Here is a 16,013-nt window from a genome sequence, read left to right as displayed (position 1 = left end):
TGGGGGACAGGAGGGGGAAGTACTGGCCTGGCCACTCTGCACTCTGCGGGGACAATCCCCCAAGTGGGTGTGGGCGTGGCTTCTCCAAAGGCCTGGGAATTCCAAGCTTCACAGCCCCCCCCACCCCGCCCCCAACTGCAGTCCCTGCTTTCCGCTGGCTTCCCAAGCCCCCCTGCTGGGCAGGGCAGCCATGCCAATTCCAGGGGTGCTCTAGGGAAGGGATCCAAACCTCACCCTGGGAAAGCCTGCTGGGCTTCTTTATGAAGACTCCCTACAGAGCAAGCACATCAGAATCTTCATTCGTCAGCTTTTCCATTTATCCTGGTACGTGCTCCACAGCCAGAACTGAAGAGACGGGGCACTCTGAACTCTGCTCTCCCCTCAACCCGAAAAGCTGCACTGATGGGGAGGGAAGGGGAGGGCAGGGTCCCCCTGCTTTGCTGAGCCCCTGCAGCAGGCAGCCTGGGACGCCAAGCGGCTGGGTAGGTTACTGGTGCACGCTGCTTACCAGGCAGGCACGTGGCCCTGAGGCTGCCATCTGCTAGGAAGGAAGTAGTCTCTCCGAAGATGCTGGAGACACCGGCAGCTAATGTAAACAAAACTGACTCACCCACCAGAGCACAAGCCCATGGAGCCCCATGACATTTTTAAAAACTATGGACAGCTTAAGAATTTTGGTTTGTTTACATCTTCCCCTATGCCTTGGAAAGTGGGGTTACAGTCACATCATTAGGAAGGTAGAAAAACCATTTCTCTTCATATAAAAATTCAGTTAAATGATTTTTTTTTCCTCAGGAAAAAGAAATCTCGAAAACAAGACAGGCACTCGTGAAATAAGCCAGTCCCCAGATTACCACCTAGCAACAACTGATAAGTTAACTTATCGGTCCTTGGGCAAATTCTAAATTGGTTAGTTTTCAAATACACTCATCATTAAAGAGGTTAATGACTCATTTCTTAGGAAACTGCTAATGGACTTATTCATAATGAGGAGAACATGATATTTCACTTATAGAATAAATACATCATAAAGACACCTCAAGCCCTGACCGGATCGACCATCCAGGTTGAACCCATCACAAAGATCAAGGACGTACGTTTTATAATACAGGCTTTTCCATCTGAATTATGCCAGGAATTTTCTTCTTCTTTCTTTTCTTTCTTTCTTTCTTTTTTTTTTTTTTAACAAGTAAGCACATGATCTGGAATGTGTTTGCCAAAGCTTCTCTCCTCTGCCTCACCAGTAAACACTGCCCACATGGTCGTGAGCAGGCTCGTTCCGGGATTTACAGCCCACTTCCTTACTTCGGTGCCTCTGTATCCCCTACTTCTGGCGACCAGCAGACCTTTTAGTCTATGCATGAAGCAAAATGTCCCAAAGTAAAAAAGACAGATACCACTTGTACAAACGCTGAGCTGTTCTGCAGCGAACCGGACAGCCCTGGGAGAAAGTTACTCATAGTACACAAAGGACCCACAGAGACAGAGCATACTCTATTCTTTCTTGATAATATTTACAAACATTTCTACCAACTAATTAAATGGTGACCTTGGAGAAGAAGTCTGACCTCCCTGGGCCTCTGTGTTCACAATCTTAAATGAGTTACATTATACCAACAGCTCCCAGCTCTTCTCCCTTCAAACGAACTTGCATTCCCTTCTGATTCTCACCATGCTGCGTGGAAGGAGTTTTAATGCATTTGGTGCTGGGAGGGCGGGGAGGTGTCTTCCCAAGTATAATGTACAGCCGGCTTTGCTGAAGCCGAAACAGGTGGGGGAACAGGAGCCTTCCTCATCGCAGACCCCTAGAACTCCAGGAAGCGAGCCTGGAAACCCCCCGAGCAGACCACCAACCAACAACCTCAAACACGTGAAGTCAGCAACACACTGACAGCCTTCAAAGTCCTATCAGATCCTAAGCTCTCCACACCGCCGGGCGTAGGACGGGGGTTTAAAGAAATCGGGGGGGGGGGTTTCCTTCCGTGTCCTACTTCCTGCTCACCTGCCCACATTTTACTGGGAATGAATAAATACGTGGAAGAAAAAAAGGAGAGAGAAATGAAGTAACTATCACCCCAGCGATGTAAAAAAAAAAAAAAAACAACACAGTAACCTTCAGAGCTGCTTGAGGCAGGTCCAGTAAAATCCTAATGTAACTACTGGCTGTGAGCTCAGGAAGCAGAGTTTAGGACGCGGACACATAAAGAGCACTTGGAGACAGAACCGCAGGGCACCCCCGGACAGCGCTGGTCAGTAGCACCCCTCTGTGATTCACCCAACAGTACTCTTTTCAGCGCAGGGGACCTGGACAAGTCGCGGGGCATCTCCCTCAGCGGCAGATTCCTCATTCCCAAGGAGTGGCCCTGCCTATGTCACTGGGTTTTGCAGTACTACGTGATACTACAGGTAGGAAAATGTCTCAGCACTATGAAGTGAGAAAAAACACTTTCTGGATTTTAAACAGTACTACTGACCTAAAGGGGATAGGGGAGCACAATAATCTTTCAATATTGATCAAAATAATGGTTACAATGTCACAAGCTCCAGCGCCAGCTGCTTTCTTTCACTGCCCATCAAGTTTTGGGATTGTTAGTTACACATAATTTGGAGGCAAAAGATGGACTGACTTAAGTAACTACTTATAAATTTGCATGGAGAAAGCACTATGTCACATTCATAAATACTAAAGATTATGCATTAATACTATGGAAAAGCATAAATCCTTCTTAAGATAAACATACGGATTTTAAGGTAATTATTAAAGTCACATAATATAAGGAAATTTATCATAATCCCATTCTTACACATTGAAAAAACTGAAATTTAATACTAGACTATACTAACTCACACAGTGATTTATACCAATACCATGTGGATAGATTAAAGCACCAGTAAGACTAAAATTATACTTGAGGTTATAAAGTTTTAACATGATTAGAGAATATGTCATTATTCAGTATTCAAGTTTCAATTAAAAAAAAATTCACATCAAGCCTCTTGGAGCACGACTAGATGAGAAACGGAAGCCCCCCCCCCATAAACACACACACAAAATATTTGTTTCTGGAAAATCTGATACTCTTGAAAATCAATACTAAAGTGGCCCCTGGGTGGTTCAGTCAGTTGAGCATCAGACTCTTGATTTTGACTCAGGTCACAATCTCAGGGTCGTGTGATCGGGCCCTGAGTGGGGCTCCGCACTCAGCACAGAGTCTGCTTGCCCCTCTCCCTCTGCCCCTCCCCCATCTATAAAATAAATAAAACCTTAAAAATAAATAAATAAATACATATATACACATAAAATCAATACTAAAAAAAACCCCAGTATTTACAAGGTGCTATGCATAGATCATTTATCTTTGAAGTATATTATATACCACAATATTTGACCAAATATTCCAAATTTAAGTAAAAGCACAGTAGGCAAAGAGTATTTTATAAATCTTTTCTGTGGGCATCAATATCATGTATGGCATAAAGAAACGGCCAAATTTGAAGACGCATTTACCTGACTGAGTTTTACAATGTCTCTGGACATGTAAAGGCAACTTTATGCAAATTCAGTATTTTTCTAGTCCAATCACCAAGAAATCAGAACCCCTAACTTGCCTATTTTATCACTTGTAAACATGCAGCCTTTAAATTTTAACCCAATTCTCTTTCAGCGTTCCCATGCAGTGAATTCAGTGAAGCAGCAAGAGCACCATGCCCAGAAGGATCCACCAAGCAAGATGGTACCGTACAACCGTACAACGTGTATTCCCAGTCCCTCTCTTTAAACTTCCTTCTGGGCCTTTTATTCCTGTGCCCAGTTCACACAAGTCTCTATAGCTTTCTAGAAAGAAATCAAATCATCACCAGCAACACCCCGCCTCAGCATTCCCCCTATGTTGAAGGATGACTCCACGAGTTCCCCTCAGAAAAAAACCTACCACTGAACTCAGTCTACAATACAACTAAAATTAACACAGAGTCTCCCCCATTTAAATGTGGACAGTATGTTTTCACAAAACAACCACCTGATCAAGGACATGCTTATAACTGATCATTTTAGAGGGTCAGAACACTTTGTTTTCATTTGTTTTTTAAAATGCCCCCATTAAGATGCCTTGTCCATCTTGTACAGAAATACACATTCTCCTCATGTCTGTAGAAGACAAAATCGGCAGCGGATTCCCCCATTATTAGTGGACTCCGGTGAAGAACGGGCTTTGGGCGGCGCTTTACTTCCCTCTGAGTTTTTCCCCACTCTACTTGGCAATGCAGATAAAAGAGTAAAGTTACATTTTCCCTTAAGTTTCTAAGGTGAAACGGGAACACTTGATTCTGCGCTACCCAAAAAAACAAAACAAAAAGAACCCTCTCCACTTGCCAAATCTGATACCAAAAGTTAACCAGCTCTTGGAACTATGCTTCTCCAGAAAATGCATTAGTGGGAATTTTAAAAGAAAACCCATTATGCCCATGCTGTTCGTTAAACTGCTGCAAGTTCTCCTCTCCAGAAAAAGAGAAAGATTCGTTTAATCCATGGAGCTCCAAGGAAAATAAAACATATATATCTATGAGAATTCCTTTTGTGGTGGGGGGAGGCCTGTGGAAAAGCAAATGACTCAAGCCAACTCTGGAGGTTCCCTACCCTGTCTGACAACCAGACAAATCAAAACTCTGGAGTGGCTCCCCTAAGTAAATCCACCCAGGCCCAACACTGGATTCAGCAGCTGAACGTTCAAGGGTTCTGGTTTCCTTTCAATACACCCCACATTGAGAGCCAACGCTATCAGTTAAAAAAAAAAAAGCATATTCTAATTAAAAAATCTTCATCTTGACAGTATGTCTTGACATACAAACAAATCATAAAAGGTAATCAAAAGGACAGTCTTAATGTAGTTTCAGCATTAGGATGCTGTTTTCCCCATTGTTATTCTCCTATGTAATCTAAACCACTACACTTCACTGCAACTGATAATTATCTATGAACAACATCTCACCTTAAGTAAAGAGGGAAAACATGGTTCCTGGCGACTGGGGTGTTAACTAGCAAAGAAGCAAAAAAGACACGCGTTTCTTAAAAGGGTATTAGCTCTGTTTTCAGACTCTGAGTTTTTCCAGTTTTTTGTTTTTTGTTTTAAGAACGCCACGGACAAAAGTGACTTTCCTGTAAATACTCATGGTTTCAAGGTAGTAAGTGTCAATAGCATCAGTGGGTTTATGAGCAGGATCCTTGAGAAGAGTGTTTTAACTGTTCTTGATTTTTATGATCTGCTGGACCGCCCAGTGGCCAGAGCCACGGAAGGGAGAGGGTTATAATTACCCCATTTTACAGACAGAGAAAGTGAGAAAGTGGAGTTAAATGGTTTTCCTCTGTCACACAATGACTCATTAAGATCAGCAACCAGAAACCTGGTTTCCTGATTCCTGGTTTAATGTTCCACATACTATGCTTCCTTCTACGAAGTACTATTTTTGTAAAGGTTTCTCTTTCAATAAAGGAAGTAGAACGAGTCACGTGACTTTCATTCACGAAAGCCTGTGTTTTCATTAGCACCTTGGTTGTCTGTTCCTGGGAACAGGGCAGGAGCAGTGTTCATTATTATCTTATTACAACAAGCGCTGGACAGCACGCACAACGGAAAAATAAAGGGCATGTAGCTTGTCAAGCAACTGAAAAATATTCCGGTTTCCTTGCTTTCAGACTTCCAGTAGGCAACCCTTTTAAACGTAAATTGTGATGATATCGTTCCTTTGGAGACATTCCTCTTATCCCCAAATCCTCTGACCATAGGATATGAATAAATAGTCCTTTTATCAAACAGAATTTAAACACAGATGCCTTCAATGGTAACTCTTATCTAATCTGCCTTATACATACATGAAAACCAATTTTAGAATAAAAATCCCACTAAAGAGGAACAGAACACTAAGATAGCACCTTTTACAATATACACCAACCTCCAATCATAGCACAAAAATGTACACAGTTAGTTTTTAAATGCTGCTTTAAAGCACAGTAAATCCTGTACTATATTTCCAGTTCTGAAACAACAACGCTCTGACAGATTGGTTGGATTTTCCTACATACACACACGCAAAACACACATTAAGGACCTTCCCTTGCTCCCAAGTAAGATGCATAATTTAGAGTTCAATCTTTATTTGCTCTGGATTAATATACATAACTATTCTATCACATATATTATTATTACATATTAATCCAGAGCATGCGCGCACACACGCACGCGCACGCGCGCACACGCACACACGCACACACACACACACACACACACACATCCCTAAGGTATACTAATTGTTTCTTTGGTTCCGGCACCAAAATCCCACCATCCCCAATTCTATTGTAAACAACTATCAAGCACTGCAGGAACCTTACGTCTTTGTTACCACTTATGCAAATGCCAAACCCTACCCAAACAACCCCGAATTATTCTGCTTCGGCATAATTAATGACGTGTCCCCATGTGGAGCCTGAGGAGCTCAGTGTGGACACATAAGCCACTTCTGAGCACCAGGCCAGTGCACGCAATGACCCAGGAAGTTCTCCTATTTCATCTTCAAAGAAATGCTTTCCAAGTCTTCCTCCCTATAAATCATTCTCTCAAAGGACGCTTATCTCCTGTGAACTTTTCATTTATGAGCACCACAAACAAATTTCTACATGCACACGTGAGTTAAATAAAAGTGGACGTTCACTTTGAATTCCCTTCTGGCTCCGCAGACCACAACTCAGGTTCACGTTAATTAAGATGACCTCCTTGTCTTTCCTGTTCTACTGTTCTCTGTGTCACATTAGTTTACTAGAAATCCATTTAGCATGCAGTCCTTTTAAAAAAACTGTGGTTTTGGCACAATGGATCAACTGCCGCTCTCTATTTTGCTTAAAAATAGTCCTTTTCCTTCTTAAATGGGTGTTTACCATAATGCCCCCAGAGACTCTGGAAAAACAGCATGCAAATCCAATCTCATCTTTGTTCAGCCACCACAGAGCATATGAACTGCTGTTTTAGTTTCAGAGTCCTGAATCCTATACGTTGGAAGGGATTTTCTACTGGTGGGAAAACAAAACCAAGCTAAATCAGGTCTCGAACTAAACTTATCTCTTGCAGTTTAAAATTTTCCCTAGTCTGAAAAGGGCACTATATCATACATGAATCACGCTTCTGAATGTATCTCCTTTATCAGAAAGGCCTTGAATCCTTTCAGGCTTGGCGACGCAACCCCCAGGTCACTCCTCCTGCTGCTGCAGCAAGAACCCACTCCTGGGGCCTGGCTCAGTCCAGTCCAGGTTTTTGCTGCCTACTTCACCAAAAGGTGTAAAAGGTGTTATGTTCTCAGGCTGCTTTTCGGATGAGAATCAGATTTCAGCAAAATGTACTTTCATGTTCACTATGGCATATACACCATATATCCATTTGGGCATAGGAAAAAAATTTTTGCGTGCATGCATTTTTTCCCGCAACTCAGTTCCGGTCATGCTGGGGTGTTACTATGGGCTGTGTCCTGGACGGCAGCTCACCCTCCAACTCCCTGACACACAGGAGCCTTTTTCCAGAAGTACCTGTAGTGCTTCACTCCAAGCAAAGTGACCTTCAGTGGAGAGTTATCGTTTATGGGAGACATTCTGACAAGTTCCAACTGATGTAATTAGATGCCATAGCACCATATTCCTGATAATTCTCTCTGACTCTTTTCATCTTTTACTCTATGGTTTTAATAAAAGAAGTAAAAAGCTCTTCCTCTACTGTATTAGAACAAAAGGGTACTTACCCCGTAGCTATATTTTTACACCCCAGGGACTAACAGTTTGGCATACGCCAAACCCTATGTTGGACTTAGATGGCATCCAGCTACTCTGTTTATTTTAAGAACAAAAGGCGCACGAATCCCCAAGCCACCGAGATCATCGCTTCAGTCCCTCTGCAGCCTGCTGACCTTAGGCCAGCATCCGCAGAACACTATCCGCTGCTTCCTGTTTTGTGGTGGCCCCAGAGCCTCTACCTTACTAGCAACACCCACCCCCACCAAAGAAAAATGAGGAATTGAATACTCACTCCCTCTTGTTCCCCAACCCCCAACCCCCAGCCACTCAAAGTTTGAGATCCTCAGAATGCACCACCAGCTGCAAGCAAGCACACCCCTCTCTCCTCATGGATATTTGATGAGACTGTGAACAATACGGGGCACCCTCCTGTCCAATTGTTCTGGAAAAGACCTGGGAGGTTGTCTTCCACTTATTCTCTCTAAAGCACTGATTCTAAATCCCGGCCACACGTGCCCATCACCTGGGCAAACTCTGGACGACACTGGTGCCTGTGCTCTGCCCACTGGAGGCTTTGCTTGAATGTGTCTGGGCGAGGCCCAGTAGGTCAATTCTCAAACCTCCTCAGGTGAGCCTAGCACAGGATAGGGTGCTCAGAGGATGCTCCCCAACCAGCAGCATCAACACAACCTGGGAACTTCTTAGAAAGGCACACTCCGGGCCACACCCTACACCTACTGCATCAGAATCTCTGGGGCTTTCTACAGCCTGGCCATCCAGGTTTAACTCTGACCAGGTGACTCCCAGGTACGCTCAAAACCACTGCTTTTACACTGTGTGTAGGCACTGTCGCCATTTCAGACCCTCAGGAGAAAAACGGTGTCTCCTCGGGCAAAGCCCCTCCAGTTTACGTGTAAAACTGAAATGGTTAACTGTTCCCTGTTACTGCCACCAAAATGGACGCTCATTTTCTAAACGACTTACAGGCCTGTTTTTATAAACTTTGAGGCTCAGCAAAAATCAGGTGGGACCCTGGTTCCAGGAAAACAAAGGGAAAGGTGAGGGAGCTGTCAAACTTCAGGTCAAGAACCTACACCTGGCTGGCACTCTGGGGTGGCTGACCTGGGGAGACATCTGCCCTGGGAACCGATGGGAAGCGGGGGGGTCTGTGGGGAAAAAAGACCTGGCGCTTGGGGAGAAGAACAAATCCAAGTCTCCCGAGTGGGAAGCTTCCCGTTCAACTCAAAGACCCCTGGACTGCTCTTGGTGTTTGGAACAGAAGGAAGCCAGGGGAGCCCAAAGGAAAACAAAACAAGAAGGCTGGTCCAAAATTTTGGTGCTGGGGTCAAGGTACTACAGAAGAGAATGGCAGTGAACCCAGAGCAGTTCACCGGCTTCTGCACCCTTCCCCCCACCCTTCGCCCACCCGTCCGCCCACGATCCACAAGGTCCAAGGGCCTCACCTTTCACAATGGTGGCCTCCTTCAGGTGATGGGACAAGAAGTCAATGCTGGCATAGGTGTTGGCGGAGGGGAGGGCGCCAGGGCCCGGCCCCCCACACACCCCACCGCTGCTGCTGCCCCCCACAGCGCTGATGAGACCCCCGAGGCTGCGGGTCCGGCCCCAGGCGCTCTTGTCTCCGGGCTGTGGATGCGGATGCTGCTGCGGGGTGGGTGACAGCCCAGGCTCGTCCCTTACGTCGATGGCGATGTAATTGAGGCCGTTCTGGAAGCCGGCAGAGGTCTCCCTGCGCATTGGAGAGCCACTGCCCCCTGGGCAGCCAACCAAGCCCCCAGGCTGACTCGATACCCTTGGGCGCGCCTGCTGGGGGGGCGGTGGCTGCAACTGGCGGGGGGAGGTGGGGCGCTCCTCGGCCCCACCCAGGACGCCGCCACCGCCCCCTTCGCTGCTTTTCCTGAGACAGACGTTTTCCACAGAGGCCGAGTTGTGGCGCTTAGGGTTATGGGCGAAGGACGGGGACACGGGGGTCACAGTGGTGGTCGAGGAGAAGGTCTCGGAGCTGTGGCGGCGGCGGCCCCCCTGTGGGTCTGCGCGGATGACCTTGGCTCCCCGGTGCGGGTCTGGGGGCTGGCTCGCCTGCAGGAAGGCCTCCACTCCCGACACCTGATCCATGAGACTCAGCCTCTTCAGGCCGGACGTGGGGCTGGTCACGCGGGCACCTTCCGGCTTCGGGGGGGCCGCGATGGGTTGTGGCGGGGTGGCAGCTACGCCAAAGGCCATCTCGGTGTAGTCCCCATTGTCCCCAGTCTCCGGGGACGAAGAGCAGGCAGCGCTGGGGCCCTGGGAAGTGGACGCCTGGGGCAGGCGGTACAGCTCCCCTGGGGGGGGCGGCGGGGGCGGCTGCGGCTGCAGGGAGGAGGTGGGGGCGGGAGGGCGTGGGGGCAGCGGCGGGTAGGGGGACGAGGCCTCGGGGGACAGGAAGGCATCCAGGGAGCCCACGGGGTCCCCGCTCTGGGGGCCCGGCTTGGGTGACTTGGGCGAGCTGAAGTCGAGGTTCATGTAGTCGGAGAGTGGGGAGCGCTGCCTGCTGTCGCTGCTGGTGCCCGGGGTGCCTGAGCCCAGGGATGAGGCCGGGCTGCTGGCCGACAGCAGCGAGGACGAGGAGGCCGCCGAAGCCAGCAGCGGGGGCGCGGGCGGAGACAGGCGCGCTGCGGCCTCGCCGAAGTCAATGTTGATGTACTCGCCGGGGCTCTTGGGCTCGGGCGGCAGAGGGTACTCGTGCATGCTGGGCAGGGTCTGAAGCCCCTCCAGGGACAGGCGTGTGGGCCGCACTAACCGGCAGCGCTGGTTCAGGAAGCTGTCGGGGCGGCCACCGAGGCTGCCACTCGGCCTGCTGGGCGAAGGCACTACTGGGTGAGGAGGCTGGGTGTGGCCGCCTGCTGCCGCGAGAGCGCTAGTGGACGGCGCGGTCCCCGGGCCGGCCGGCGGTTCCAGCCTCTCTTCTTCCAGGATGCGCCCCACGGGGGAGCTCATGAGCACATACTGGTCGTTGTCCCCGTTGCACGTGTAGGGAGCCTTGTAGGAGCGGGGCAGGGAGCTGTAGCAATAGCCAGGGACTCCCCTGAGCATCTCCCCGCTGCCATGCAAGGCGGCCGAGAAGAAGTCGGGAGGGGTCCCCGAGGTACCCGCGTCGCTGGGGGACATGTTGAGGTAGTCCCCGTTGGGTAGCAGCTTGGTGTCCGCGTTCTCCATGGACAGCTTGGAGCCACACCACATGCGCATGTACCCACTGTCCTCGGGGGAGCTCTCGGCTGGGGAGCTCGTCTTGTAGCTGCCGGCGTTGGCTGGAAAGGCCCTGCCGGCCGTGGGGGTGGGCGCCGGCACTACGGCTCCCGTGGGGGGCAGGGCTGCGGCGGCGGCGGCTCGAGGCTGCAGGATCTGCTTCGGGGCCGACACGCTAGTGGGGCTCATGGGCATGTAGTCATCACTCTTACAGCTACCGCTGCCACCACCCAGGAGGGCCACGCCAGGGGTCATGGGCATGTAGCCATCGTCGGCACCCAGGTTACTGCTGGAGCTCCTATGGGACCCGATCTCGATGTCGCCGTAGTCCTCGGGATAGGGGTGGTAGGCCACTTTGGGAGACGACGCGGGACAAGACGGGCAGAGGCGGCCGGAGCTGCCAGAGAAGGTGGCCCGCATCAGGGTGTATTCATCCAGGGACGCAGAGGAGGGCTGGGGTACCGGCCGCTGCCGGGCAGGTGTGGTCAGGGAGTAAGTCCTCTTCCTCAGCCCTCGGTCCAAGTCCTGGGCCCCGTCCCCCGAGACTCTGCGGTAGGGGCGGCCACAGTGGCTCAGGGGCCTGTCCATAGTCATGTACCCGTAGAGCTCGCCCCCGCTGCCGTCCCTGGCCGGGGGTGTCTCAGCGATAGACTCGGGCGTGTTGCTCCGGTGGCTGCAGAAGGCTCTGAGGTCCCCAGGGCTGGAGCCGTACTCATCCAGAGACATGAAGCCAGGATCGCTGGGGGAGCCCGAGGCCGAGGCGCTGCCGCTGGAGGGCCGCTGGCTCGCGGGGTGGTGCAGGGGGTGCTGCAGGTGCGGATGCGGGCCTGGAGGCGGCGGGTAGGAGCCGGAGCCGTGCCCGCTGCTGGACGACAGGCTGCTGGGGCTGGTGGCGGCTGGGGGCGAGTGCGCCACCGGCATGGACATGGAGCGGCTGTGTTGCAGGGCGCCCCCTGCCGGCGCCAGCGCCACCTTGCTCGCGCGGGCGCCGCAGCCGCCGCTCAGGGTGTGTGAGCGGCTCAGGGGCGCGCGCACCGGCCCGGGGCTCAGGGGACTCCCGGCCACCGACACTGGCCTGCCGCCCGCCGCCCCCGCCGCCGCGCCGCCGTCGCCCTCGCTGGCCGTGCGCACCCGACACGAGCTGCACTTCGCGGCCGGCGGAGTGGCGGCCAGGCTGTCGGTGCGCGAGCGACGCACCAGGCCCGTCTGGCTGGGGGGGAGGTTGACCAGGTGGTGGTGGCGGCGCGCGCCGGGGACGCTGATGGGGTGTGTGGAGGACGAGCCCGACGACTGGCTCTTACTGCGCGGCCGGAACTCGAAGAGCTCCTTGAGTGCCTTCATGGCCTCCAGGATGGTCTCGTGGATGTTCTGCGCCACCACCGAGTCGTCGGCCTGCATCCACAGCTCACCTGGGCCCGTGACGGCCGACCGGCCCACCTCAATGAAGAAAAAGCTGTCCGAGTGGCCGCAGCGGCGGATGTTCATGAGCTGCAGCGTCACCGACGGCTGCTCACAGTTGAGCTTCACGAAGCCGATGGTGCGCGCCGACAGGCACAGGCGGTACACGCCCGTCAGATTCTTGCTCTGGCCCAGGCCCTTGGGCTTCAGGTTCACCTGCCACACCTCGCGGTAGGCGGCCGTGGCGGGCGCCACCAGCCCGTAGCTGTCATCGGCCGCGGCGGCGCCGGCCGAGCCGCCCAGGGCGCCGGGCAGGGAGGCGCTGCAGGACGCAGCGGTGGCGGCGGCGGGGGGCGCGTCGCCGGCGCGGCCCTCGCTGACCAGGTCGGTGAGCGCGCGGTACCAGCCCTCCTGCTCCTGCTCGTTCTCGGCCGCCACCGCGAAGTACTCGTCCTTGGTGTAGAGCGCGATCAGGTACTTGTGCTTGGCGTCGGCGCGCTTGTTGATGTTCAGGCAGCAGTCGAGCGCGATGACCCGCTTCGGGGCGCCCGCCTTGCTCCGCCACTTCTTCTCGCTCTCGTAGTACTCGAGCCGCGGCGGCTGCGGCGCCGGCCCCCCGCCCGCTGTCGCCGTCGCCTCGTCGCCGGGCCCGCGCAGCACGAAGAAGCGCTTGTGGCCGTGCTTCTGCTTGCGCAGGTAGCCGCACTTGCGCACGCTGTGGTTGTTGTTGTTGTTGTTGTTGTTGAGGTTGGGGCCGTCGCCGCCCGCCGGCCCGGGGGGCCCATGCAGCGGCGGGCTCGCCATCGCCGGCGTTTCGGGCCGCGCCGCCCGGCCCGGCGTGGAGAAGCTGGGGGAGAGCGGAGGGGGACGCGGGCGGGGGCGGCTCCCTCCCCCCCCCTGCTCGCCCGCCGGAGCCCGCGTCCCTCGGGCCCAGGAGGTGGGGAAGGTTAGGGGAGGCCCGCGGGGGCCGGCACCGGGCGGTGGCGCAGCGCCCTCCGCGCTCCCGCGCCCCGGAGGATGCCCGGCGCGGGCGGTGGCCGCCCCCTGGCCCGGCTGCCCGCGGCCGCTGTCTCCCGGGCTCTCGGGCGGCGCCTGGGGACTCGTTGGCTGGGCCGAGAGTCGGGGTCCCCGAGCCGCGGAGCCGAGCCTAAGGCGCGCGCGGCCGCACCGGTCCCGCCGCTGCGCCGCGCTCCGGGGTGCCGGGGTGCGCCCGGGCACTCGGGGTCCGCGCCGCCACCGGGGCTGCTGCTGCTGCTGCCAACGGCGACCCGGGCTCGTCGCGGTCCCCGCCGCACAGTGAGTAACACATCGCGCACCGAGTGACTGAACTAAGAAGAGCAAAACAACATGTGACTCGGCGTTACGCAGGCACACACGGCGCGGCCGCCCCGCCCCGCCGCCCGCATTGGCGCCGCGCCCCCCGACGGACGGCCCTCGCAGCCAATGGGAGCAGGCCGCGGGGGGGCGGGCCGCGCACCCCCGCCCCGCCCCCCTTTCTCCCCGGGCTGCGTTTCCCGCCGTCCCCTCCCCCTCCCGCGGAGGCCCGGGCCCGGGCGGGGTGAGGGCCGGCCCGAGCCTCATTAATCAGAGGCTCGTTGTGGATGCCGGCGGAGGAGATGCCACCCAGGGCGGGAAAAGGGGCGCGCAGGAGGGGCGGGGGCCGGCCTCCGCGCGGAGGGCCCTTCCCTCCCGCCTTTGACTCAATTAATTGGGCTCGGAGCTTCCGCCGGGGAGGGGACCGGGGGAGGGGACACTGCAGGGGGCGGGGGCCGGCGGAGATCAAGGGCCGAGACCGCCAGCCGGGGCTGCGCGCCGGTGGGGGGTGCGGGGGGCCGCAGCACCCTTCCTCGGGCCCCGCAGCGCCCAGCTGCCGCCCCACTCGCGGGGGCCAGAAGGGGCAATGAACTTGGCTGCCCTCTCCTAACCCCCTCCCACCATCATACACACTTGGGCGAGCGGATCTGGCGCCCAAACTCGGGGTGGGCGCGCGCCCGCCCGCCGCGGCGGGTTTGCGCCTGGGTGGTTCCCGGGTGCCCGGCCCGCGCCTTGTTTACGAGCATCACATTAGTCACCGGTGAGCGCTGGGTCGATAGCAGCTCGGTGCCCTTTTCCTGGAAGGAGGGGAGGGGCGCGGGCGCGGCGCCCCCGATCCCGGACTGTGCTCGCCTCGGGTGGCTCCCAGGGTCCCACCCGCTCGGGGGCGCCCTTCCCCCGCAGCCAGGTCGTGGGCTCTTCCGGGGCGTCCTCAGCGCCATTCACTTGTCAGGTTCTCGGGAAGTTGAAATCTTCTGTTTGGGATGTAATAAGAGAAAGAGAAGGGGGACGAGCAGGCGTAGAAAATTGCAGTTTCCATAGTGCCGGAAAGAGGGCGGGCTCCGGCGAGAACGAAGCTCCGAGCCCGGGTCCCCGCGGCGGGGTGCCCTCCTCCCCACCAGACCCTCCCGGCCCCGCTCCGGGTGGCGCGGAGGTGGGCGGCTCCAGACCTGCGCGCCCTTCGCGGGCGGCGACTGCCTCGTCGAAAATGCCCTTGAAGAAGTGCTTCCAGTGTTTACATCTACAGGGCTTTTGTGATGGCTTTTGTGACTTTCCAAGTCGATTACAAATTAGTGCCCCTGCAGTCGCATCTCCTAACCGTGGGGGCAACCGGTGAGGATTGGGTGTCCCTGAGTTGAGACCGGAGCAGCCTCCGGGTCTTGCAGAAACTAAGAAGGCTAACAAAACAAGCCCTTGTCTATTTTCTGCCTTTAATTGGTGTATCTTCGTGAAATAATTTGAAACAATAATGTTGGTTATTTCCTATTAAGTCCTGGAAGTTTGCCTTTGAATGTCCTCTATAGTTTACAAAGGTCTTTATTTTAAATATAATGAAATCTTAAGTCTAAGGATAACAAGATTGTAATTTTTGAAAGGGTAATAAATATTTTCACATATTTGTAAGCATGTAACTTAAAGATTCTGCCAGTTGCTCTTATGTGCCAAAAGAACCCTATATACACAAAGAAAACAGCGTTTTAGCCCGTAGAGTTATGATTATTGTGGAGTAGCATGAATTTGGGAAGAAGAATCAGTGAGGCATGTATCATAGTAGAGTTTGCCTCAAAGAGGTATATTTAAAGTCGATCTTCCATTTTAAGTCATACTTTAACAAAAAATAATACCTCTTGGAATGTCGTTTTAAGTGTGTGTGCCTGTATGCATGTGTGCGTGTGTGTGTGTGTTGGGGGCACCTTCGTAGACATGCTGCTCTGGTTTTCTATTCCTTTTACATCTTGTTGTCCTTTCTGTGTTAACAAATGTTGCCTAGCAATATGTCTACTCAGAAAGGAGAGATGAAGGGATTCTTGGAATTTGAAGAAAATGTGGCCCAATTTTGTGGGCTGTGTGATGATTTCCATCTTACTTTGTGAGGGATCTAAATGGGCCTGCCTATGTGTTCAGCAACCCTAACTAGCCAACAATGACCCTGGGATAACCTCCTTTCAGCCTCATGGGATAATGATCTCCTCCGAGAAAGTACCTTTTGCAATTGTTTCATTCTTTTCTTTTTGACTCATTCTTTTCTTTTTGACTCCCGCTTTTTCTACAAAATTAGATTTTCACA

At 53.6% G+C, this 16,013-nt stretch overlaps 1 protein-coding gene across 1 annotated transcript in view; it reads right to left on the bottom strand.

Annotated features, from left to right (window-relative positions):
* IRS2 (insulin receptor substrate 2) overlaps window positions 1–13,740 on the bottom strand; it is a 28,302-nt gene extending 14,562 nt beyond the window's left edge. The window contains exon 1 of the mRNA XM_027589343.2: window positions 9,235–13,740. Coding sequence (XP_027445144.1) covers window positions 9,235–13,216 — 3,982 coding nt within the window. The 5' untranslated portion in view covers window positions 13,217–13,740. The remainder of the gene's footprint in view (window positions 1–9,234) is intronic.
* Between the last annotated feature and the right edge of the window lie 2,273 nt (window positions 13,741–16,013).

This window comes from Zalophus californianus, chromosome 3, assembly GCF_009762305.2.
Source record: "Zalophus californianus isolate mZalCal1 chromosome 3, mZalCal1.pri.v2, whole genome shotgun sequence".
NCBI lineage: Eukaryota > Metazoa > Chordata > Mammalia > Carnivora > Otariidae > Zalophus > Zalophus californianus.
The sequence above is the reverse complement of the archived record's forward strand: the minus strand, read 5'-3'. Positions and strand labels throughout refer to the sequence as shown.